The sequence below is a fragment of the Apodemus sylvaticus genome, chromosome 3 (assembly GCF_947179515.1).
Source record: "Apodemus sylvaticus chromosome 3, mApoSyl1.1, whole genome shotgun sequence".
Taxonomy (NCBI): Eukaryota; Metazoa; Chordata; class Mammalia; order Rodentia; family Muridae; genus Apodemus; species Apodemus sylvaticus.
The window spans coordinates 76,962,176-76,988,503 of NC_067474.1; the positions used below are offsets into that span (position 1 = coordinate 76,962,176).

General features: G+C 41.6%; 1 protein-coding gene across 1 annotated transcript in view; it reads left to right on the forward strand.

Moving 5' to 3' along the window:
* Positions 1–26,328, forward strand: part of Pappa (pappalysin 1) — a 229,098-nt gene that overhangs the window by 182,952 nt on the left and 19,818 nt on the right. The window contains exons 16-20 of the mRNA XM_052176642.1: positions 5,201–5,411; positions 6,632–6,803; positions 14,226–14,373; positions 17,227–17,336; positions 25,839–25,910. Coding sequence (XP_052032602.1) covers positions 5,201–5,411; positions 6,632–6,803; positions 14,226–14,373; positions 17,227–17,336; positions 25,839–25,910 — 713 coding nt within the window. The remainder of the gene's footprint in view (positions 1–5,200; positions 5,412–6,631; positions 6,804–14,225; positions 14,374–17,226; positions 17,337–25,838; positions 25,911–26,328) is intronic.

Below are 26,328 nucleotides of genomic sequence, written 5' to 3' on the forward strand. Positions count from 1 at the left end.
TTGCCCATTTCTTGAGAATTGAGCAAAACACCTTGACTTTCCACAGTTGCCTGTGAGCACCAGCTGGTAGTCCATGTAGCATTGTTTTTAGCACTATCTTACACACAGATTCTTGCTCTGAGCTTTCCACTCGGACCTGCTGGCAGCAAGGACTGGATGACTTGTACTCCCACTTTGAGGTTATTAATGGTTCCTCACTTATACTATCTTGTGCGTATGTGTATGTGTGTTGGGTTGCAGGAATTAATGACCGTAGAATCAGAAAGTTCCATGTTGGATCCAGCAAAGAAGCTAAATGGGTAGCTTCCATATGGTGGCATGCATGCATGTGCCCAGACATGTCACACATACATGCATGCAAATGAGTAAGAAATAACAAAAAAATAAGAAATTCCAGATACTGCTGGTTTTGTCCTTTGCCAGCTGTTTGATCTTAGCTGAGCAACATTGGTTTTATGACCTGTCACAGTTGTACTTAAAAGATAAGCTTAGGAGTGTTCACCATCAAAGAGCTTAGATCTTCCTATGTCTCACACTTGCTTTCCTCCATTCATGTTTGAACAGAAGTAAGCAGTGTTCCAGATTCCTTTGTTTTTCACCTTAGAAAGGATTTTCCATTAATGGTACCTGAAAATGAGCACTTTATAGACTATTCTTCTTCCTCTTTATTGAATATTTGTAAAGAAAAATGGGTTACCTTAGTAAAGGAAACTACATGTGAGGTGCAAAGCTAGGTGGTTGGTAGCATCCTACTGAGTAGCTGATCCACCACTTATCTGAATACTTTATTCCATAAACCTTTCAATGAATGCAGTTTTGCAGTTTTTCTTTGCTTCATTGGTAGGACTACCAGTGCGGTTGAAGAGTCTGACAGACCTTCTGGGAATGCCAAGTCTGATGTAGCCTTAACTTCTTGGGGTCTTTGTAGCCTAGAGATATATTTAGAAGATTAGCTATTTCTTTTGTTATCTCTACAAATCCTATTCCTAATTTGTTACTTTTTCAAGGTCTATACATGGCTGAAACTCTCATAGGTTACTTTTGAGAAAGCAGTCTAAAGTCCGTTGTGCCTGTGTTTTCTGCCCCGCTCGAATCTCCCTGACCCCCCATTATTCCATTTCTTCTCTAACTTCTGTTAGTGTTTATTGCTCACCAAGAACAAGGAAAGGGAATATCTTTGCAATCCTAGCAGTCATAGCCTTAGGCTAATACAGTCTTTGGAAGGCTTGCTTGTCCTTAAGTCTAGTCCAGCAAGTTGAATTCTTGTTCTCTGAAAACTGTGAGGGAGCAGTATTCTTTCAAATCTTAAAATGTTAAACTTAAAAAGTTGATTGTGAACTCAGAAGTAGGCTAGGACTAGAGAGACTGAATAACTCTCTCAATTCACCAATAAATTCTGATGCTCCATTCATGCAACAAGTGGAAACTGGAGAACTATTATATACTGGACTGTAGGCTAGGCTCTGAGAATAAAGAATAAGCACAACAACAAGGAGCACCCCAACAAGGACCACATATAGAGCAAACATGAAAAAGACAATACAAAAACCATCCAACAAACCAAACAAAATACATTGAAGGGATGACACTTCATGATTCTATTTTAATTACAATTTCAGTGCAATGTTTCCATGTACACACTCTGATGTCACATATTTTGGGGACACAATATGATGCTTGGATACACATGTAAATTGTGCCTTGATCAAAACAGGGTTACTGGTCTACCAATTGCTTTAAACATTTATAATTTCCTTATGGTGAAAATATTCAAAATGATTTCTTCTCATCATTTTGAAATGTACAGCATAGCCTTATCAGACATGGTCACCCTATTGTGTCTTAGGACACAAAAACTAATTTTTCTTTAAAAGCATTCTCAAAGGGACCTGGTCTACTGTATAATATTTTAAGTAAGCCAACCTCAATGAACACTATTCTTCTGTCACTACTGAATGCTTGAAGTTCTTTCAGGCATACTAGAGAGGAGAATTTCCTTAATCAAATTTGGAGACAGGCTAAACAAGACTAATTTGCTGACTTTAAAAGATCACACATATATACATATACATATGTAATAATAAGAAAAATATGCCATTATTTTGAAAAAGAGCAAAGAGAGATATACATATGCAGGGTATTGTGGGGAAGAAAAGAGAAGAGGGAAATGATATAATTATATGATAACCTCAGAAAATAAAAGAAATAATTAAAAATAAAGCTTTGCAAGATAAAGAGTGTCTTGAACAGTTAAGAACACTTCCAGTTTTTGCAGAGAACCTAGATTAGATTCCCCAAACCCACATAATGGCTCACAAACATCTATAACTCCAGTTATAGGGGATATAACACCCTGTTCTGTCCTCCATGGGCACTAGTGATACACAACATACACATACATACTTGCAAGCAAAACACTAATACAAATAAATTATAATAAAATTGTATTTATTTACACACATAAAAATAAATAAATCTTAAAAAATAAAAACAATAAACAAATGAGATAACGGAGTACCCTGACTTGTGAGAACCTAGTGTCTTATATCTATACTCTGATACTTTGCTAGAATGTCAGCCTTCACTTCATTTTATGACTTAAGTCACATTCTCTAGAAGCACATGTTGGGGAATATGAAGAGGGTAGACATGGTACTGCTGAGGTTGTGTCTCTTCTATAGCAGTTAAAAAGAGAAACAATGAGAGTTCATTGGATATGAGGAATTTGGAAGGAGAAATTAGAATATGCCTGTGTGGTCAAAACTCTAGTTTTTCTATAAGTCCTCCAACAGTGATTGGTTTGATGTTGATACCAGAAGCATTCACTTCATCTTCTTTTGAGCATGTATTAAAAGTATGTATTTGTAATCAAAACCAAAACCTCTCACTGTAGTAAACATCCTTTAGAGTATTTGGCCATTGTCAAAGGCATAGAGTGTATATGCCATACAGTGTGTTCTTCACAGCCACTTGGTAGATGTAGGAGGAAGAATAGATAGCTAGGGACTGTAAATACAGATCCTGCAGAATCCATTGTCTGTACTTCTAGACTGGTTATGAGGAGGAGGAACATATACATCCCGTGAATCACAGTCCCGCTCTACCCTGCTCATTCATTTAGCACTGTCTGATAACTCCTCTTTGCTCTCTTCTAGAATGGTCATTTTCTGTTTGATTCTTTCCTCTTGGTTAGCATAGTGCAATCTTCATATCATCTCACAACAAAGAACTATGTCCATTTCACAGTTTATAGCATTTGTAGTTGATACAGCCCCAACACTTTGGTAAAAGCACCCATACTTTAGTGGTGGATAATTTATCACCGTTGAGCAATTTGGAAAAGGCACCATTCTCACCAAACTAATGATACACCTGGCATTCCCAAACACCTTGCCACAATAATTAATCCCTACAACAATATAAGGAAGTTCTGCTCGCTGTTGCCCTGGAAGTCCCTTTGCTTTGATGAAAGCTCAAGGAGTCATCCTTTCACCCTTCCATAGGATGTGAAAATATCTAGCTATGGTATTATAGCTCACCAGGGAGCATTTTCTGTGGGGTTTGCAAACACTGTTATCTCATGTCATCCAGCTGAGGCACACTGACAAGGCAGTGAATCACAGGAAATTAATGGTAAGAGGAGACTCAGAGGAGTGTACACAAAATTATGAAACAGTTCTCTTGTCTTCCTCCTTTTTTCATTTTATCCTAGGTGGTATTTGCTACCACCTTCAAGAATACTAGCAATCATATTTGATGATAATTTGTCATTTTCCTTCATATACCATTCGATTACAAGCACTGTATACATGTTATTTTGTCTTGTCTTGTCTATTGCCTTGCTCCTAACATATAAAGTACCTGGCATGCCACAAGCACTACACAGAAGTTGGCTGAAGGATTGTAGGTCACTGTGCATCTCACATGTGTCCTGTCCCACATTCTTATGTAAGTATGATGGTAATAGAGTGGGCGAAAGGAAGGGTACAGGTTAATGTGGAAACAAGGAAATTAATGGCACTTTGATAGACACTTTTTAAAAACAGTGTCACTGTAATTTAATCTACTGAGTTTTGGAAAAGCAAAAATCCTCCATTCTTCCTATGGACACAAAAGGTTGGACTATCCTGTGTGGAAAATAAAAGGATTTGCTGAACATATAGACACAAGCTCTTATTATACAAACAACTCTATCTGAAGTTAGACAAACTTGGTTTTGAACCTTTTGTTTTTTGCTATTCCCAAGCTATAAGAGCTTGATCAAGCTATCCCCTCCTTTTGCAAATGAGAATTAGCATGCTAACTATCCTGCATTTCGAAAGCACTCTGTGCATTGTAACTCCTTAATAAACGTCCATTTCCTTCCTGTCACTGATGGTCTCCCTGCTCAGCTTCCAGTCCAGAGACACCCATGTGCTTCCAGCAAACCCCATTTGGTGTTAACCAATCAGAAGTGATCAGTGGCGAAACACCCAATGCAGGTCCTCCTCTAATTGTCTTGAGCTTGGGAATGGCTATGCCTTCATAATACACAAGCTGGCAATGAAAAGCCTAGCTTCTGGCTTTTACTTTTATCTTCACTGACCCCCATCAGGCAAGTATCCTGAAGGCAATCAGCACTCTGTAAGAGCTGGCTGGAGCTAGTGGCGGGAAATAATGCTCTCTCAGTTTCTCTGGCAGAGCTTCACTGAGCGCTGGGATCTGAATTAAAAAAAAATTTATCCTCGTGAAAAGATGGTATTGTCAGACCCAGGTATGAGGAATCCAGGACAGGAACAGGGCCCAGCTCCAGACGCACCCCTAGGTCATAAGGTTTAGTGGGGCTGACACCATTTAAGCTAGTCCCACTGTCTCAGGCAAAGACACACACCTGCAGGGCACAGGAATGATGCAGGGCCAGGAAGGGTTTTTGGATTTTGTTTTGTTTTGTTTCTTTTCTGTACAGCATATGAGGTGTAGAATGGTTTGGATTTTAATGCACTGTAAAAAATGGGCTAAGTCTAGCTTCCATGGATGCCTGCTTTGCAAAAACTTCCCAGCGCTCTTCAGAGATACTGAGTTCTTAGAGGAAGGCACGGGAATTCTAACCAGGGATCCCAGGGGGGATCTCATGTTGGTTAAAATCCAGGCAGCTCATGTGTTATCTTAGCTGTCAGGGAACTTATTCCTCTGCTAAACCCTGTCTGTCTGTGTCTTCCAGGCAACAACAGCTTTCTGACCTGTATGGAAGACGGACTGTGGTCCTTCCCAGAGGCCCTGTGTGAGCTCATGTGCCTCGCCCCACCTCCAGTTCCCAATGCGGACCTACAGACAGCCCGGTGTCGAGAGAACAAACACAAGGTGGGCTCCTTCTGCAAGTACAAGTGCAGACCTGGATACCACGTGCCTGGCTCATCTCGGAAGTCCAAGAAGTAAGTGGCTAGGAGCAGAGTCACAGACTTTAAGAAGGGGGAGAGTCAGAGCTGGCGACTACCTCTTTGGAAGGAAACATTTCCAGCTTTGTTGGAGGCCATACCAAGTAGTATCCCATTCTGTCTTATAGAAAAGACATAGAAGAGGAGATATTTCATGGGGATAGTGACTTATTTTGCTCAGGCCTTCATTTTTTTTGAAGAATAGTAAGCCTCTAAGTTACCACACAGTGTTGTCATGATGCAGAAAACATTGCAAAAATGCCTTACATAAAGTACTTGCTTAAGAAACAATGAATATTTGTGTCACCATTGTACAGGCACCCATCACCACACACTGGAAGGAGAAGAGAAGACAAGGGGCTGGTGGGGATTGAGTTTGATCCTAAACCACATTTCAATGACAGCCTGCCTACCTCCAACAATGTTGTTCAATGGATACAGTTTCCTTCATTCTTTATTGTTGTTGTTGTTATTATTATTATTATTATTATTATTTTAGATTATATTATAGCTATACCATTTCTCTTTCCCTTTCATCTCTCTAAATCCTGTCCATGTTATATTTTCCCTTTTCAAATTTATGATGAATTATTTTTGTTAAACATATATGTGTATATATATGTGATATATATACACACTATATATATACACATAAATATGTAAATATGGTCTGTTCAGTTAATATAACTTTATATACACACCTCTATCTATCTATCTATCTATCTATCTATCTATCTATCTATCTATCTATCTATTTACCTATCTACCTACCTACCTACCTATCTATCTGTATTTATGGAAGGAAGCCTATTTCTCCTTCTCACAGCATTCTTTAAGTCATAAGCTTCCCCTTTAAGTGTTTACAGTCTATTGGTGCCATCCTTGTTTAAGTCATATTTAACCAACCGTGTTGATGTGAGTTCATGGTGCTACCTTGCTTTCTAGCAAACTTTTTGTTCCTCTGGTTTTACAGCTTTTCCGTCTCTGGTTCTGCAATGATCTCTGAGACTTAGATGCAGGGTTTGTGTTAGAGATGTTTCACTTGACACTGGATTCCATAGTTGTTGCTTTCTGTAAGGGTCTTTATCATGCTTGTCTTATGCACCCCTTATGCAGGCAGGGGATTGTGATTATGAAGAAAATGGTAGGTGCCCAGTTAGTGCTCAGGTTCAAACCATGTGATCCTTACAATAACTATTCTTTCATCTTTCCCGAAGACGGGCTTTCAAGACTCAATGTACTCAAGATGGCAGCTGGCAAGAGGGAACTTGTGTGCCGGTGACTTGTGACCCACCTCCACCCAAATTCCATGGGCTCTACCAATGCACTAATGGCTTCCAGTTCAACAGTGAGTGTAGGATCAAGTGTGAAGACAGTGATGCCTCCCAGGTAAGCCCACTGAAACCTGAGATCATGGCCTTCTTCCCTCTCCTTAACAACTGCTATCTACAGGCTCTATCTAGACAGCCAGGCTTACATCATTGCAGAAGCTGAGAAGCAGGACTTCCAGTATCTTCTTTTGTAAGATCTCCTAGCTGTATTTTCTCTCTATAAGCATATTTTATTCGGAGATTCTTAGCTTTGAGATTTTTTTTTTAAGAATTAAAACTATTAGATACTTATTGAGAAATGTTTAAATAAACACATGCATGCCCTCTTAGCCTTAAGATTATCTGCTGCACTGAGTCTTTCCAGAACAAGCAGTATAGGGGAATACTAGAACAGGGAAGTGGGAAGGAGTAGATGGGGGAGCAGGGGGAGGGAAGAGGGCTTATGGGACTTTCGGGGAGTAGGGAGCCAGAAAAGGGGAAATCATTTGAGATGTAAATAAAGAATATACTGAATTTTTAAAAAAAGATTATTTGTTATGTCACTCTGATAGGAGTGCCTGGGACTTTGATTAGCTCTGCCCACTTCTACTATCCACATTTGTCTTAAAGCATTTACAGTCACATGGCCACCATGATCATGGTGATTCCCACCAGTAGGCCAGGGAAGCCTATAGACAGAGCTTTTTTCAGGTTCGGAGAACATTTCAGAGCACAGTGAAGAACAAAGGAGAATAGAAGTGGCCAGCATGGGTTTGAGTTTTATCTCAAGCAGAATGTAACTAAAGGATTAAGTCTAGTGCTCCTGCCTGCCTCTGCTGAAGGGACTTTGTGAGAAAACATGCTTTAGCCTCTATATCCAACCTCTCCTACCCAGGCAGACAAGTAGGGAGGCACAAAAGCAGAATGAAAGTTGAAAAGAATGCAGAAGTCCACAGAAACTCCATTTCCACAGAACCTACTACTCAGATTTGACAGGCTAGCTCTGTCACTCTTAGGTGTGCAATGGTCACCGAGCCCGGTGGAGCTGGAATATAGCTGCCTATATTCCTGTATGACTATTTGAGGGTTGAAGACTTCTTTATTTCTTAGCCTCCAAATACTAAACACTGTGAAACTAACACCCTTAGCACATCTTTCTTCTTTTCCCCACATTTAAACTATTTCCAAACCTACCCAGTCTTCCCAAAATACCCCCTAAAGCTGTTCCCTCTGTACCCAAAGCAACTACCCTAATTAAAAAACAACAAAAAAAAACAAAATACCATAGTCTTTTTCCCCAACAGTGTAGTCTCTTGATGGTGTCTTTTCTTGTCATCCCAAGTCTCTGGCTTCAAGCCCTTCTTGGCCAGCATCTTTTTTTCTTTCCTTGGGGTAAAATTCAACCCTATTAGGCAGTATTTCATACTTCATTCCTACTCCAAAAGACCCAGGTTCCCTATCCTATTTATGAATTTCTGGTAAGCATTTTCTGCATTTGGTCCAGATGCCTAATTACTTGTCTTCCATCTTTCTGAGAAGCAGGACTTCCAGTATCTCCGTTTGTAACATCTGTGAGCTGCATTTTCTCTCTACAAGCCTATTTTGTTCAGGGATTCTCTGATTTGAGTAACCCTTCCTCTAAGAGTTCTCAGCAAGTCCGCTCCACTCCTGGACTCAGCTGTACCTCCCTCAAGTTATTACCTCACAGCTGCAGCTACCCATGCTAAGTTTCTGATTTATTTTACAGTAGTCCTCTACGAGACTGTAAAGTCTTCCATTGCCTCTTTCAATGACTCTATGCCTTTAGCATTTAGTATGGTGCCAGGCACCTAGTAGGTCCTTAAGAAGTAACAGACAAATTAGGAACCTGGTGCCCCTTCTGTGGATAAGCTTACTTTCGTAGGTTTTGCCTTCAAGTCTTGAGCATCATACATTCACAGGTGTCTCGGGCTACTCTAGTGTGCTGGTGGTCACTTCTGGGAATCACTCCTGGGAAACATGTGGGTCCTCTGACATCTAGGAAGCAGGAGTTCTGGAAAAAGCAGGGACTCCCAAAGACTGATCAACTTCCCTTTCACTGCCTCACATAAAACTGTTGGTAACAGTTATCCCTAAGCCAAATAATATTCTGGCCATGGCCATGTTATCAAACTGAAACCCAGTCTGCCTGCCGCCTGCCAAGTAGCTTTCATGGGCAGTTTGTATTTAAAGGAGAGGAAAATGTAAATTCATCTGAGGACTGGAGTGTTGCTGTTTGGCAGTGGATAGAGAGGCTAGACTCAAAGGAGCAGGGTATGGCTTGTCAGCTCAAAGAATGAGGGGTGTGTGCCAAATGGGCTCTTTACACAATTGACGTTTCTAGTTTGTACTAAGAATGAATTTCCTCTACCCTCAGACCAAGGGCCTGAGAGCCAACACCAGTCTTCACCTCAGATTCCCTCTTGCTGCCTGTAAACATAGCAGGAACGCAAGTCCCACGTTCTTGAATCCCATGGCTTATATGGAACAGAGATTCTTAGCTTTCCAAACAAGTTACAGAACCTGACATAGAAGGGCAGAGGCTACTACAAGGGAGAGCCCCATATTCCCTCACTGCTATTATTAGCAGAATTTTAAAAATTCCACTTCATTGAGTCCTCCAAGGGAGCCAGTAGGATCTGAGTTCAAATGCTGACTTTACCACCCTAAGCCTCGCCTGAGAGCCAAGTTACTTAGCCCATCAAGCTTCAGTTTCCCTGTGTGTAACATGAGGAAATAGCAAGGCTTGCCTCACAGTGTATTGGTGGTAGCCGGGAATAGATGTGGGTAAATCCAAAGATGTGCAGTGAGTGGGCCTATCCCACAGTAAGCAGCAGTCTCCAGGAAGGTAGGAAGAGACTAGTGTGACTTTATGGTCATAGCAGTAGAGAGATCTCTGATGCTGATTTAAGCTTCCATAGAGCCCCAGAAACATAGGCAACAGATTGAAAAATGGCTGTATGCTGGCTACAGCCCCAAAGTCACAAAAGTGGCACTTATCCATATAGCTGTGTGGAACCTTCTTAACTAGCCCAAATAGAATCTGTGCTTACCAGATCTTTTCTGTGTCTCCAGACACATAATTGAAGTACTTACAATATGCTTATAATATACAGGTAGTTAAATATTGAACTACACTTATTATTACAATGTTTTTAAAAATATGAAGTATACATGTTAGTGTCTATAACTACTCTCTATATGTGGGAGATGGAGACAGAAAGATTAGCAGTTCAAGGCTAGCCTTGATTACACAGTGAATTTGAGGCAAGCTTCAGCTACATGAAACATAAGACCTTTTCTCAACCACTTTATTTTACCTATTTGGTTTTGTTTGTTTGTTTATTTTTTATATACTATATATAATGTTCCTGCCCAACTAAATCAGGTCTAAATGGTTATAACACTGATGTTTAATGTGAGGATTTTAAGGGTGCCAGGCTGGTGTTAACAGACTATTTTTTTATTCTGGTAGTTCAAAACAAATACCCACCCCCCCAAAAAAAAGGAATCTTCTCCCCACTCTACAGACACAGAAAAAAGGCCTTACAACATCTAAATCTTTGTCTGTACCTCTGAGTTTTTAGGTGGTATTGAGACTATTCAGTCATACTTAGACACTTCCAGGGCAGCCTGGTGGCAAAGGGTGAAGTTTGCTCTCCAGACAGCTGGGAAGTAGTAAGAAGTGCTTATTCTCTCTAGATTTAATGGTACATAGAAAGTATTGAGTGAGTGGAGAGATAATGTGGTCCCGAGATGTAGTGAAAAGCTCTGCTGGAGTTTTGCAACTGATTAGAGGAGTAGCCAGTCTTTGGGTAGGATCAGGGTCTATGGCAGACACTTGAAGCAGGAGAGGACAAAGGTTAAGTGCTTCATAGGCCAAGTAGTACATCTAAAAATGGGTCTCCAGAACTCAGCAGGAGTCCCTGGAAAACAAGAAGTAGAAGAGGAGAATCAACAGCATACCCATTTATTTGCAGGGAAGACTGGGTGACTACATAGTCCATTCTGCCATGATAGCATAGAGCCGGCTCAAACTCTATGAGCTCTGCCATGGATGCAGACTTCCACGGTTGTATACTCTATGGGTGTAGATTCTGTCTTGTTTCAGGGTTACCTTGAGAAAGAGAGAAAAACTGCAGAATCATGTGCCATTAGAGCAAATGCCCAGAGATTGTCATGCAACCACTTAGCTTACAGATGGCTCCGCTGACACAGGAATGGAAAGCCACACAAGTTACTAGCAGAGCCAGCTCTCAAACCAAATAATAGCACAGTGGTCTTTTTCTAGCCTACCCTTGCTCCTAGATATGCTCACGACATTTGCACGGCTGCTTTATACTGATTCTTTCACATAAATACTTTGGGCATTTATATTCTGCTTACACATGCAGACATGGAAGGGTTTTGTGGGGAGGGACCTGTGCTGTGTTATACAAGTAGGAAGAACTTGGTAGATCCAGACTTCCATGGCTGATGCTCATCCCGTCCCCTACCACCTGCTTCTGCGTGACTTTGATGCTATAACAACCCTTTGCCATGGTTTGGGTTATACTTTTCCTCTACCCATTGCCCCCCCCCCCCCTTTGTTCCCATTCCACAGTAGTAAAGGCACAAAGGGTTGCCTTGATTCCCAAGAGTCAGTGATTGCAGCAGGGAAGTTAGGAGCTATGGTTAATGCATAGCTCTGTGCACACATGTTACATCTTAAACTCTTCCATAAATTGACCACTTGCTTGCCATGATGACTCCTTTAGGCCGAAGACTACATGCCCCTTAACAGTTGAAGAAGCTGAAGCACAGGTACATGAATAAACTCCTTCATGTTCCAGAGCTGGAATATTGCAGAGCTGATATTTGAACTGGTGCAGTTGTAAGCATCCATTTCTGGTTTCTTTCCTGTAGTGAGCCTGAGTTTTCAGATTTGACATAGGATATGGTTTCTCTTCTTCCCAGTAGTTAAAATAATTCTTTAGAACATTGAGCATGCCGTAGTTCCAATAATATAGTTGTAAACAGCTTCAGCTCTATGTGACTTTCTTGGCTAAAGAGATAGGGGGTATAAAGAGAGTGGAATGTGACTTTTATAGACATACATAAGCACAGAGAGGAATGCAGTTTTGGTAAAGGATGCACAGTCCTCTTGTTCAAAATTTTACTTTAGCAGGTAAAGTTATGTCTTGTGCTGGGACTTGGCTTGTACATTTGGAACCAAACACACTCAACTTGGTTTGGTTCCCTGACAACGCCCACAGACGTAGTGCTCTCAGATTGGATGCTCAACTACATTGGCTCATCTGTGCTCAAATTAGACAGAGCAGTCAGCAAGGATGTCCTCACTGTTAGATGGTCAGCAAGTGCTGAACACTACAGAAGTAGCCCTAGCAGAGACTGGAACATATAGAAGCTCCTGCAAAACTGCCATTTAGAGGGAACAGCACAAGCAAAGGTTTGGAGTGTCGTAAGCCAGAGATACAGGCAGGGAGATGATGTGTTTACTTGAGTAGAATGAAGGGCACATGTATAGCCAAGAGGTGGGTCTTGAAATCTCTGTGTTCCATATGGAAGCTATGGGAGTGCTAGCCCACTAGCTTGCCTTCTTCTGAAGGCTAAAGTGCCTTAGCAGGTGGGTGCCATATTTTTAAGGCAGATTCAGCCACAGAAAGTACCAGATGAACCTAGCAGAAGAAGAAGAGAGAGGGGGAGTCTTGAGAAAGTAAGACCAGTACCTTATGTTCCCACCTTCCACAGTGAGCCTCTGGGATTTAAAACTCCCTGAGTAGTTTCCAGTTAGCTCTAATACAGCCTTTGCTGCAAACCTTGCTCCTTAGCCAACTCTGGCCCATGTAGTGCTGAGGTCTGCAGGCCTTGAGAGGCTGGAGGCCAAATGCATCACAGTCCCAGGCCAAGGATCCAGGAAATTGGGGTCAATTTCCTACTCCCCTGAGGACCCAGCAGAATCATGGGGCTTAGAGCTTGGGGCTCCAAGAGGGAAAGTCCAAGTTCTCTAAAGTCCCATGAAACTGCATAAGCTTGCCACAAGCTCACAACAAGCCACTGAAAGAGGCCCTCTTAATTTCTGCATAACTGCAAGCTCAGATGGGCCACATTCTCCCATAGACAGGGAGGCTTCTCTTTTAATGGTGCCCATCTCCTGCTGGCCAAGGACAGACCTTAAGAGGGTACCCTTTTTCTTCTCAGTCCTGATTCCATGCAGCTGGTGTGTGTATGTGTGTGTGTGTGTGTGTTTAAAGACAAGGCAGCTTCAGCCCATATTACCCCTTTCACATTCTATCTCCCAGACATTTTTTGTTTATTCCGTCATTCATTTGTTAAGACATTTATGCCTCTATTTTTTCTGCCCATGTATCAATTTATTTCCTGATTAGTTAAACAAAACAAAGAAACAAACAAAAATGACATCCCCATCCCATATTTAGCTAAGCAAGTAGTCTAAATGAACAAAAGCATCTGCAGAAAGGCAAGTGATAGACTGAGTGGCCTTCATTACCGACAGTCTATGAGGACATAGATGGGGATGAGTCACAGACGTACCCAGGCTCCTGCAGAGCCTCTTGATCCATCTGGAAGTGGTAGTTCTCCACTTGTTCTTGGAGTAGAATCCAGTCTCCTGAAGCCAGCATCAGAGATTCACACCTGCTGCGTTCTGCTCTGCTTTACTCCTCCCTCAAGTCTTAACAGACCCACATCTTCCTCAGCCATGGTTACTGCACTGTCCTACGTTTGTGCGCGAACTTCTCTCTTTCTAGAATGTCCTTCCATTTCTTTGTTGTCTTCTGAGAGCCCCCAAACTTCTGGTCTGATATGGTTTTGCATATTGAGTGGCTCATAAAAAAAAGGGTATATCTTCAAACTGCACTCTCCTGCTTGCTTACAGAAGAATGATGAATGAACTGTTGCTTACCTTAAAGAAGCAAGAGTAGAGTTATACATATCCCCCTCTGATCCCTCTTGTGGCCATCATGGCTGAGAGTACCTTGGAAGAGAAAGCTCACCTGGGCTGCTTTCTCAGGTCTAAAAAATGAAAGAAAATGCAGCGCACACCTATCGTTTTTTATGACTGCCCAGGCAACTCTTACATTTTATTGTCTGTATACAAAGAGTAGATGATGGGTTTCTCAATAGAAGCAGCAATAACATAAAACAAATATAAGGCCTAATTAATCCAGTTAGAATTTCCCAAGGACCATTATTCTAAAAATTAGTAAACCGTGGAATTACTCAGTTTGGGAAGTTTGGAGCAAGTTTCTCTTTTCCTCTGAGTCCTCAGTTTCTCCATAAGGTACTCATAACACCCCTGCTTCAAGATGACTGGGATTTAGCTATTAGTAACAAGTTATTTTGGAACAATTTTAAGCCTGTGAGGAAATGACACATTGAAATGGCATCTTTCATTCTGAGATGCATGTCCTTTGCACAGCTGCAGTCTGTCATGTCCTAAGTGTGTTTCTCTGGTGTTCAGGGCCGTGGGAGCAACATCATTCACTGCCGGAAAGATGGCACATGGAGTGGTTCCTTCCATGTCTGCCGAGAGATGCAAGGCCAGTGCTCAGCCCCAAACCAACTCAACAGTAACCTCAAATTGCAGTGTCCTGATGGCTATGCCATAGGTAAGATGGGTCTAGATGGGGAACAGTGCCATATGCATGTCCATCCGTGAGCCTAGGCTAGTGCCTCGTGCATTTCTGATCTTATATCCATATGAAACCTGACTCTGTGAGGGACACAGAGAAGAATGAAACAAACTGTCTTCCCACCAATGAACTCAGGAGCAGGATCCTGGTTGTACTATATAATATATGGTGGGCAAATGTGCACAGCTGTGGTACAGAAAAGCTGCCAATGACCTACTGGGACAAAGAAGTACCCAGAGGAACTGATGCTTAGCCACAGATGTGCTAGACTTTGTCACATTTTCTAAGGAGAAGAAGCTGAAACCAAGAGACCAATGAATAGAAGTATGACAGCATACAGGATCCACTATGCCTGATTTCATGATGAATTATAGAATACCTCATGCAGAGCACTCAAGAGCATTTGGTGCCGGTCAAACTCTGGTCCCCAAAATGCCATCATTACTGATCCTTTTAACTAGCTTTAACAGATGAGAGATAAAACCTTGAATGGACAAGGGAACTTGCCCAAGTCCTGAGGTTTGATGTGCTCCAGAGGCTCATCTCTCTTCCTGGCTGCATTTAGAGAATAAATAGCTCTTTCAACTTACAGTCTGTATGTGTGTGCATGGCTTCTCTGGGGGAAATTTAGAGGCTGTAGAACCTGATTTAAGGGCATCTTACCACATTAAAATGATTCCCTGATTAACCAAAGTGAGATCTCCAGGAAATTGAATGTCCTTACTCAGGGCCAGTGTGATTTACAGGAATGTTTCCAGGGATTCAGGCACAGAAGGTCAACTGAACATATACAAAGCCAACATGTTCTTTATGAAGCATGCTGAGAATTGTCACTGTGTGGCCAGGAACAAAAGGTCTATGGTTGGTGATAGAAGGTGTCTAGGGGCTGCCCATCTCTTTTTGAAGAGGAAAGTATAGAAAGTCAGAGAGTAGAATTTGTTGCCATCTAAACTTAGATTTAGCACCAGCACTCCTCCACATTTTTATGGTACTAACTCCTGCCAGGGTCAAAATACAGCAAGAACCTAGTATGCTCTCTTTGAACAAGATTTTACAGAACTACTAAGGTGGCCAGACAAGAAGAATTATGGAGAAATGAGGGCTTGTGGTCATTCTAGATAGTTGGGGCAAGTGTCTGAAACAGTGGCTGCTGTTTTTCAAGACCAACCTTTCTTCTTTTTCATTATTCCGCATGAGTTTGCATGTCTGTGAATACCTATGAGACAGGACAGTCTAGAGACATAGGAAAGGGTGGGTGGTGGTATTCGTCATTTACCCAGTGGGACTTTTATATAGCCAAAGCAGGAAAGAGATTAAATTCCTATAATACCAGTCCTATGGTGCTTTCCTATCCATTCAAACCCATGTTCCCATGGTAGCCTGGATGCTCATCCTATGGATATTCCAGAGTTGTCAATCAGTGGGTGGGAACCTCCAACAGGAAAGCAGAAAAAGAAGGGGATATCATGAGAATACTGATAGAAGCAGAAAAAGAAAGGGGGGAAGATCAGTTTTTCCTCTACTATTCCTTACTTTCTAGTATCTCTCATTTAGCCCCAGGAAGATCCCTACCCAGGATTTCTCCTTCCCTATGGAGAGGAGTTTGTTTATAAACCTGGTATTAGGGCACAGTAGGGCCCACTGGGAGTCACTCTGACTATTTCTTGATCCTTTCCCAAGCATGTGTGCCTATCATGAACTCCAGCGGAAGTCATTGGGAGGAAGGGCCTGGTAAAATCAGAATTCTGTGATGATGCCAGCTGTGGCTCATATACCACAACATTGCAGCTTGGTCCTGAATCTGGCATGTGGGAGAAGAGCCAGAGCAAAAACGGATAGAAGAAGGAGGGAGAGAGGGAGGGAGAGACAGTGCCAGAGAACAACCAGTTTTCCTCTTCCCATCATGCCCTTTCTTCATTTCTTGGGATGGAATGCTGTTGTCTATTATCCAGAGGAAACATCTTTTTTCCCAAGATAATTTTATCATTACAGCTTCGATTCATCTCTGTTCACTCCAAACTTCTTTAGAATTGGTCTCACAGTAGCATAAGGTGTGCCACAGAATTTCTCTGAGAGCCCAGTGACATCTGTCTCCCTATTCTCACTAGTTTTTACCTTCTTGTGTCTTCATTTATTGTGTGTGTGTGTGTGTGTGTGTGTGTGTGTTCCCTCACTGGTGTCTTTACCTCCCTATTGCCACTTTTCTATGTAACTGTAGCTTACCCATCACCAAGCCTGAAAATTAGAAGATCTGCATGAGTCTGGGCCTTTTGCATGGCAGCAGAGAAAGGTGGCTTCCTCTATGCTTTTGCTCCTAGGTTATGGTGAAACAGATCTTAACATTGGTTTAAAGGTGCAAACCCAGTTGTCACTTTCTTTTAGATGGAAGAAGTTGTTAATATGGTAACAAGGAGGGCACTGGATAAGCTCTCTCTCTCTCTCTCTCTTTCTCTCTCTCTCTCTGTGTGTGTGTGTGTGTGTGTGTGTAAAGGGATGTTTAGAATGGCTCATTCGAAAGGTTACTTGTTAGAAAGATTTGGCCTACTATTTTTACATAGAGTGGCTTGTAGAGGATTAGACAGGCTTTCTGGTGGAGACAACGCAAGGAAAAGTGAAGCTCTGAGCTAGTAACTGTGGTGATAGTTGCTGTGAATGAATGGCAGATGAATGGAGCTAAAGGGATCCGAGGTGACTCTCCTTTCCACCGACTGTGTTGATAGCCAAATCAACCGAGAAAAAGAAAAGAAACAGTGCCTCACCTCAGCATGGCTCCCGGTAGGTAAGTGGAGATGTGGCTGAGCCATTACTTTATCTTGTGCTTCCTCGTAGGGTCAGAGTGTGCCACCTCGTGCCTGGACCACAACAGTGAGTCCATCATTCTGCCAGTTAACTTGACAGTGCGCGACATTCCCCATTGGATGAACCCCACACGAGTCCAGGTGAGTGACTAGGGCCATCTAGCTTTGGCCAACAGGGAAGAAAATGCCATTGCTGAGCTCCTTCTATGCCTTTGCTCTACCCAAGTTCAACCCTCTTTGTATAGGATCTCACTTAATCACATCAGTTTTCTGAGGGATATTTTCACCACAATTTTCCATCTATAATTTTTTAGTACACCTTTTAGTACAGTTTTTCCCCTAAAACCTTGCATTTATTTTCCCACCAGGTGCCTGGTTTACTAGTGAGGACATTGAGACACATGCGCATGGGCAGGGGACATGGAACTGGATCCTGCTCTACTGTCTGCCAATGTAGTCTGTACTCATAAGGATAGAGTTGCTTTGTGTCTCTAGCAGCTCCGTGAAATTGTACTTAACATTCCTCAACCTCTTCCATCTTTCTCCAATGCTTTCCTTACTTGTTGGAATGCAACTGTCATGGGATATTCAGGACAGGTGACTAGTCCAGCCTGGAGTTAGTAGGGTTCATGTTGTATTCAGGTACCTGGAGCTCTGCATACAGGACCACTTAAACATCAACCAGTACTTGCAGAATCTGCTATCTCAGGTGTCCCAGAAAAAGAGATCAGACATGATGCTTCCTGTCAGGACTGACCTTTCTATGGCACCAGGCTGTCTGGATCCTGGACAGATGATGGTTGATGCCCCAGAGTGGTACCACTACCAAGCTGACCTTGAGAACAACCATTGGCTCCCAGTTCCTCTTGTGTTACCTGACCAGTCAAGAGCTCCAGAGACAACATAGTTCTGAGGTTCCAATTAATTCCTTTGAGAATGACTCCTGTCCTTGGAAAAGCAAGATGAGGCAACAGGATCAGAGTGTGGGCAGGCAAGTCTCACCTGTATCTCTAGCCGCCAGCTTTTCTGCCTAGGATTCAGGAGTTACTTTCTGCCTGCCTACTACAGATGGAGATCTGGATAGCTTGGTATAACCTGATACAGGGTGTACTGTTTCTCAAATGAGCTGAGAGAAGAGTTTCTTCAAGGGCTTACTCAGCACTCTAGCGTGTGGACTTGGCCAGAACCCTCAGCTCTCCAACTACACCAATGTCCGCATTTCCTCTTTCCCCTCCCTCTTTCTCTTCTTGCTCTTTCCTGCCTATACTTTTGTTTCTTAAACATTGTTTTTGCATTTATCCTGCTTCTACTTGGAAACATTGTTTCAGTTTCTCTTATTCCCCATCTCTTTCATCAGGTTCAACCTCACTTCATCCCCAATCTGCCTTTCTCTCTGTAGCTACACGGTATACCATTCTAGTGCTTAACTTTAGGTTTCAACATCTCAGGGTACCTTTCCCCATTCTTAACCAGACAAATAAGGGGATTGATTCAGTCTGATTCCCCAGTGTGCTTGATACAGCTGAATACATGCAGCAGTAGCCACAGATTCTGTTTACATGGAAGACATCCCAGAGAGTTGGAGGTCTCTCAGTCCAAGCCCCAGAGTTTACACTAGAGAACCTGAAGATTATAGTCTGAGGACCAGCTCAAGGTCGCTTGGATCTGCATCCTGACCTACTGACAAGGACTCTAGACGGGTAGAATCTCCCACTGCTTTCCTCCACACTACTTCCCACATGCACCTAAATAGAGGAGAATTCCCTGACAAACTCACTACCAAGGCTCAGACCAGCTCCTACTTATGTCCTTTCTTACCCATTAAGTGAATTCTTAGCTTTTCCTCTATGAACTCTGGGTACTAAAGTGTTCAGTAGTAATTCATCATGAAATAAATTCAGGGATTTGAAAGACCACAAGCTGCCCCGCTCCTTGAGTTGCCCACCCGCTGCCTGTCATAACCTAACCCCCCTTCCCTGGTTTGCTTGCCGTTATTGATGCTGGGCTACCAAGAGAGCTTGTAACGAGGTTCAGACCTCCACCAGTCTCTGGAGGCCTCATTATACAAGAGGAAAAAAATGTAGGAAAAGTGAGGGGGTGAAGGGTATAGATTGATGACTTCCAGCAACAAGGCAGAAATGCTGGCCTCTGCTGCACCCTTGCCCCTGAGCAGTGAGAGCTACAGAGTGGAGGAGGCTAGTGCAGGCATCCCCAGACACAGGGAGCTTTTGGATGGCTCCTAGGTCTTCTAAGAGGTGGCTTCATATACCTGCTGTGAGGAGGATGGTGGGGAATGTGACTCCTCCCATTTAGCTACCTTTGCCCTAGAGTAAGAGTGTGAGACCAGAACTGATATTTAATAGACACCTGCTGTGAGCAGTCATTTCCCATCCATCTCTGCCATGTACCTAGTCTCCCATCCACCTACCTGCCCCTGCATACACACACCATGTGTGTATGCATCCCTATGTAGTGGCTGGAACTGGACTTCTATTGTTTCAGTGGAGGAAATGAAATCTCAGAGAAGGACACCCCCACCCCCACCCCCACCCTGAAGTTGAAGTTTATTGTAGCCACCCCTGCAGTTCCTATGGGACGTAGAATAAAGGCAAGGCATGTATTGATTGATTTCGAGGGATGCTCTGGCAAATGCTTAATAAGAAGGCCTGTGCACATGCATGCTCATATCCACATGCAAGCATATGCTTAATAAGAAGGCCTGTACACATGCATGCTCATATCCACATGCAAGCATATGCTTAATAAGAAGGCCTGTACACATGCATGCTCATATCCACATGCAAGCATATGCTTAATAAGAAGGCCTGTACACATGCATGCTCATATCCACATGCAAGCATATGACCTCTGATTTGTGTCATTTCCCATATCTCTGGTATAAACCTTCCCACTATGTAAGATGCCAAGGCTTCTCAGTGCTTATCACTGAAAACCAAGTTGGAAAGACATGAGCAGTTGTCACCCTCTGAATCCCATGCAGCCCTCAGCTACAGTAAATAATAAATAGTTCCAAAATCGTATTTCTGTTAGCAGTATCATCACAGACATGAGAAAATAGTTAACACAGCATGGCACCTTCATGTAATATGTTCTGGAGCAAATCCAATTGTTTTTCTAGGCCTCATTTTCCCCATTATTGAAATGGGAGTTGGACCCAGGTCAGGTGTTCAAAGCTCAAATGCATATAGATCCAGGCAGGTGGGGTAGATGGGGAAGCTAGGTGAACATATTGCTTTGTATGTTATTTTATACAGAGAAACATATTAGTTTTGGTAGCTGGACTGTTTACTGGAAATATTTCAGAAACTCATAAAGAGGGACAACTACAATAGACACTCCTGTATATATATCCCAACTTAAAAGAAAACTTTATTGGTGTAGAGAAAGTGTCCTACTTTTCCTTAATATGAAATGTATATGCTACTATTAAGCTTGGGGCTTGGTAAGTTATTATGTTTTTGTGTGCCTGTGTAACCACTACCATATCAGAACATAAAAGTTTCCAGATAGCCAGGAGATGACTGTATCACCAAGGCAACCAATGTTTATGTATTTATCACTATAGGTTAATAGTACTTATTTTTTGTACTTCATATAATTGGATTCATATATTATATGTCTTATGGGTTTCATTCATGAACACATTTAACTGCTATGATGAAAGAGACCCTTTTTTAAAGTAGGTTTTTCCTTTTTCAGAAACCCTTGATGCACATATACCATAAACTCTTCAGAGGTACAAGGATCTTCTTCTAATTGAGAAAGTGAAGTGAAAAAACCCAATAATAGATAGAAATACCTCTAGATTGGTACTAGACATGCAGTAGGAAATGCTAGTAATTATAGAAAATCATGAAAGACATCATTGCTATCATCATGTGTGTGGCGTATATGTCATGTTCCTCCATGTGTTTGTGAAAGTCAGAAAACAAGCTTATGAAGTCAGAACCACCTTATGGTGGGTTCTGAGGATTGAACTCAGGTTGTCAGTTTCTCACAGCAAGCATTTTACCCACTAACCTGGTGAAAGTGCCCCACCCCCAACACAGACATTGTGGTTAAAAACCTAGTTCCAGATAGAGGTTGGTTCTTACCAAATAGAGCAATGTGGAAGTGTGGCTTTGTATGGCCATATTTTCATGTGTGTGCATGTGATAAAAATGGAGTTTTGTTTTTGTCAAAATATCTTTTTGCTTTGAATAATTTCAACTCTAAAATACTAGTATGCCAAAGCAAACATTTCGATGGCTTTTTTTCCCTGGAAGCTGCTGGTTTACAACTTTTGGATGAGAGAGCCTATTCCAGACAGGATATCTAGAACTATGGAAGATTCTCCCCTGTCCTGATGAAGGTCTCCAGCATAATCACCCCTTGCTAGTGCTATCAGGAGTGTTCCATAGTAGAAGGTATTTTTCTAGCAACATAAGTATCTAGCTGTTCCAGGTGACTGAGTCTTTGGCTTTTACAATTACTTCCAGAAAAGGAATGGATGGAAGGAAGAGATGAATAGAAAAAAGGATAAAGAAATAAGTGTTATGCCCATTTATGGATAAAGTGTGTATTGTATAGTTTGCTATTGGTCTTTTATATCATTTCCATCACTTTGACACATCACAGCCCAGTAATATAAATGCTGTTCCCTGGTGTTACATCTGTCTCACAGCTTTTTTTTTTTTTTAATCTTTTCAAACCTTGGTTTTCCCATTAGTCAAAAAGGAGATACTGTATGACAATAATTTCTGGGGTGTGAAGAATGGAAGGTTAGAAGCCTTATTTGTTGATGGTCACCACCTACCATGTGATTGGAACAACTTGTTTATTTTCCCATTGCTTCAGTTTCCAGAGTCAAAATAGTTTTCTCAGAGTTCTGATGAGGTGTCAGTGAGATGCTGTAGACACTGTTCTTGGAGAATATTCACTTAAGAGAAGCTTTTGTGCTGAGGATACGTATGATGCTGGTGGTAGTGCTGTTGACAGAGTTGGTAGTGGCTCTGCTAATATTTTGATGGTGATTATGATTGTGCTGATGGTAGTGATACTGTAATGATGAAAACAATTGCTAATGATGATGGCAAGTTGTGTGATTCACTTTTTACCACTGTGAAGAAACATTTGAGCAAACTTATAGGAGGGAGTGTTTATTTCTTGCTGGTAGCTTTAGAGGCTTCAATCCATGGCAACTTGACTACAGAGCATCAGGAACCCTTGGGTTAAGAAGTCAAATATCGTGGTGAGGACATGTGATGTCTCAGAGCTTCTTCTACCATAGCAGACAAGAGTAAGAAAGAAACAGAGGAGGGAATCAGAGATAAGATATAGATTCTTCAAAGTCATGGTCTAGCCTACTTCCTCAAATCAGGACTTACCTGTAAAGTTTTTACTACCTCCCAAGAGTCTAGTAAATTATAAACTTATCAACACATTGATTATGTCAGATCCTTCTTGACCCAATCAAACTCTAAAACCCCATCAGCTGCTAAGAAAGGCATAAACCTGTGAATGTTTTCTGGTGGCTTCTCTAGTTTTACTGCTGTTGTGAGAATGGTAATTACAGTCTTGAAAGGAAGATAGACCAATATTCCTCCATCCCAAAGCATAAAATGAAAGCCCTGTTGCAAGACCTTGTATGAATAACTCTGGCTGGGCCTGATGTCTCACTGACATTAAGAACAAGGCTGACATTTGAGGGGCCCCACAGGATCTCCCAATTTATGGTGCACTCAGACTACCTTCTCCTTTGACTCTCACTGCCAGTCTCCTTTCTTGGTTTCCCTAGCACACAGAGGGGCCCTGTGGCAAACAGGTGCGGTATGCAGCCTTTAGTAGCAGTGGAAAGTCCAAATACTTGGAAAGATAAATAGGCTCATGCAGATAGCACAAAAGTCCCTTTTCTGAACTCACGTCAAATAAACCTCAACCGACAGAAGCTTGTGCAACCACACCAACACACTCTTACAGAAGGATGAAATTAGATCTCAAATAAGGAGGGCAGCATGGTTATCAAGTCCCTGGTGGATCCTAACATAGATGTTTTCTTTTTCTTGAACCTTTACTAAATACTTTGTAATAGCCCTGGCCTAAGGTTCTGAACAAACTCTTGGACTCACAGAAAAAAAAAGTCTTATTAAAGTTTCTCAGAGAAGTAATGCAGGTGGGCTTGTCCACTTTGGCCCCACAGCTGGGATGCCAAGGAAAAAATGAGTGGGAAGCATACTTACATCACTTCCTATGTTCTTCAGTTGGGCACCTTGCTTGGCTCTGAAGAATACAGGGGTATCTGAAAGCGGGACCCACGCTCAGGAAGTTAGGTGCTTTGTCTAGGAAGTCATTCTTAGTTATTTGCTCATCCCAAAGTGTCATCAGAGCAAGGTTATGGCTTTTTAGGACATATTTCACATACATCTTTAACAGCAGTTCAAGGTAAAATTGTACTCACACATGTTTTATTTCAAATTCGGTGGTGGCTCTGGTGTTGCAGCATAGATCTTTCCAACACTTGGAAAGTTGAGGCATGAGTGTTTCAAGTTTGAGCCAGTCTGCGCTACACAGTAAATGCTTTTCTCAAAAAAAAAAAAAAAAGGAGGTAGGTAGGGCAAAATCCTGTGAGTTCACATGTCAACAGAGGTGAGATAGTGGATACATTATGCTTTTTGAACAAGATATTAATTTTAACTCAGACTATGCCAACTAGATTGACATCACTGATATTCTGATACTCATGAAGTAAGGAAGACAAGTGGATAAATTATTGTCCACTGGAAATAAAATAATCTCTACTATGAGATGGATCCATTCCTTCATTTAAATGAAAATAAAACAAAACTATTTACTGAGTAATCTATGAGGGTAAGGCCCTGTCCCAGGCAAGGATATCCAATTTGTGATCTTGAAGTGCTGTAGAACGGAGGAGAAAATTACCTTACTTAGTCTTAGACTGGGGTCATGTGACTTCCTCTGTTAGAAGCGTGCCAAAAAACTAATTACACTTTGGCGCTCATGTAAGTCTGCCCTCAGGGAGAGAATAGGATGGTCACATGCGTTTCCCACTTTCTGGCCCATGTGACTGTTCATTTCCTAATTAAATTAATCAACTGGCACTCATCCAGGAGTGCAATCCCTGCCCATACATATAATTTCTATATTTTCATGGCTGGTCCAAGCCATAGCTACCTTTAGTTCCATAAACATGCATTTATTTCATTTTCTTAAAGAAACAATTGTAATGCTACATGAAAAGAGAGGCTTCTGAGAGAAATTTTTAAAAGGGGGCATTTAGAATTTTTATATTATTATTCCATTCTGGATACTTTGTCACCTTTTGGTTTTCTCTATCTTTCATTGTTCGTCTATGTTATGAAATATTGAGACATTGGATTTTATGTAATAAGCCAACTTAAATCATTTCTGGAATAAATGTTGTCAAATCCTGAATTCCACCACTTGACAGCTATGGACTTTAGGAAGTTTATGCTACTATGACACAAGATTAACGTCTACTTCACGTCTGGGTAGTAAGAAATAAATAAGATAATGTCCAATGTAGTTAATGCCAATAATGCACTTAATATATTTTAAATGTTATTATCATCATTGTAGTTATTAGTGCTAAAACAGTATACTGCATGTGGGCATGCATATGTGTGTGTGTGTGTGTGTGTGTGGTGAACATGTATGTGCATATGTGTGTGTGCATGTATATGTGAGTGTGATTGTGTTATATCTGATGTGGTCATGAAAAGCACCATCAAGGAAAAGAGGTGTAGAGATATTTAGAGGGCAGGTAAAGATTCTTCAGATGCCAAAATGGGACAGGTATTTCAGTGAAGAAGCACCAGTTCTCTGTGAAACAAAAGTGTGTGTAGCTTCAGGAATTCGTCAGTAGAGCATGATAGCAAGAAAGTGACTGCCTGCCTAAGGCTTCACACCAGAGCTTCCATCGTTCCTGAATTACCCCCATTGTTCTCAGATAATTATGTGGACGAGCAGCAGCATTGGAAACACTTACCCTTCAGATACAAAAATTACAGTCCTGAACTCAAATATTTGGATTCATTAGAATTTAACACAGAGTAGAAAAAATCTGTCTTCTTAAGAAAAGACATTCCCTACAAGTTCCAATAAAAAATGATCCTCAGGTTGTTGGGAGAAGGAGCTTATACTGGGAGAAGCCTTATTCTTTACTTTTCTCTAATGATGTTACTATAGCCACAAATGTATACACACACACACACACACACACACACACACACACACAGAGAGAGAGAGAGAGAGAGAGAGAGATCCTTCTTCTCCTACCTTGTCCCCAATGAGCCAAGGGTCAATCAGAAATTTTCTGAAAGGCTTTTCTGCTTTTCTTTCCTTCCCCACAAGTCTGCTTCTCTTTAACCCCTATTCCTGCCACAGCAATAAAGAATCATGACACATACAGTGAATACAAATATTATTTTAATCTTACGGCTCCTGTTATTGCAAGTACCTGGGCAGTGTCTTCATGTAAATACCAGGGTGAGGTCAGGATTTGGATAGTCCAAAAGAGGTGAGGTGGTTTAATGTGCTGCCAACAAAAAGTTGATTTCCTCCCAATCCCAAACTCACCTGATCCCTTTCTCCATCTCTCTGCAGAGGATTGTCTGCACTGCTGGTCTCCAGTGGTATCCTCACCCTGCTCTGATCCACTGTGTCAAAGGCTGTGAGGTGAGTCACAAGATGAGATGTCTCAGTTCAGAAGTACTTATGGTGTTGTTTTGATTATGGTGGATACAATTTACTACACCTACTAAGCAGTGTACACATGCCTTGGTACAGTTGTTAGGAATGAAGCAGAACTATCATTATATTCTACAGATGATAGAATCTAGATAAAGAGGTATAAAGAAGCATACTCAAAAAATAAAGTGAGTATATAACAGTTCTGAGAGTTCAAGGCAAGCTTTTCTTTCTGCAAAGCATATAACCATATTATTGGACCATATGAGATAGGAAGATGGTCAGTCAGAAATGTAATTAATATGCGAGCTTGAAGATATGAGTTCAGATCCAGCACTCACACAAAACAAAACATCAGACAATGTGGTATATACTTGTAATAGTAGCATCAGGGAGGTAGCTCCAA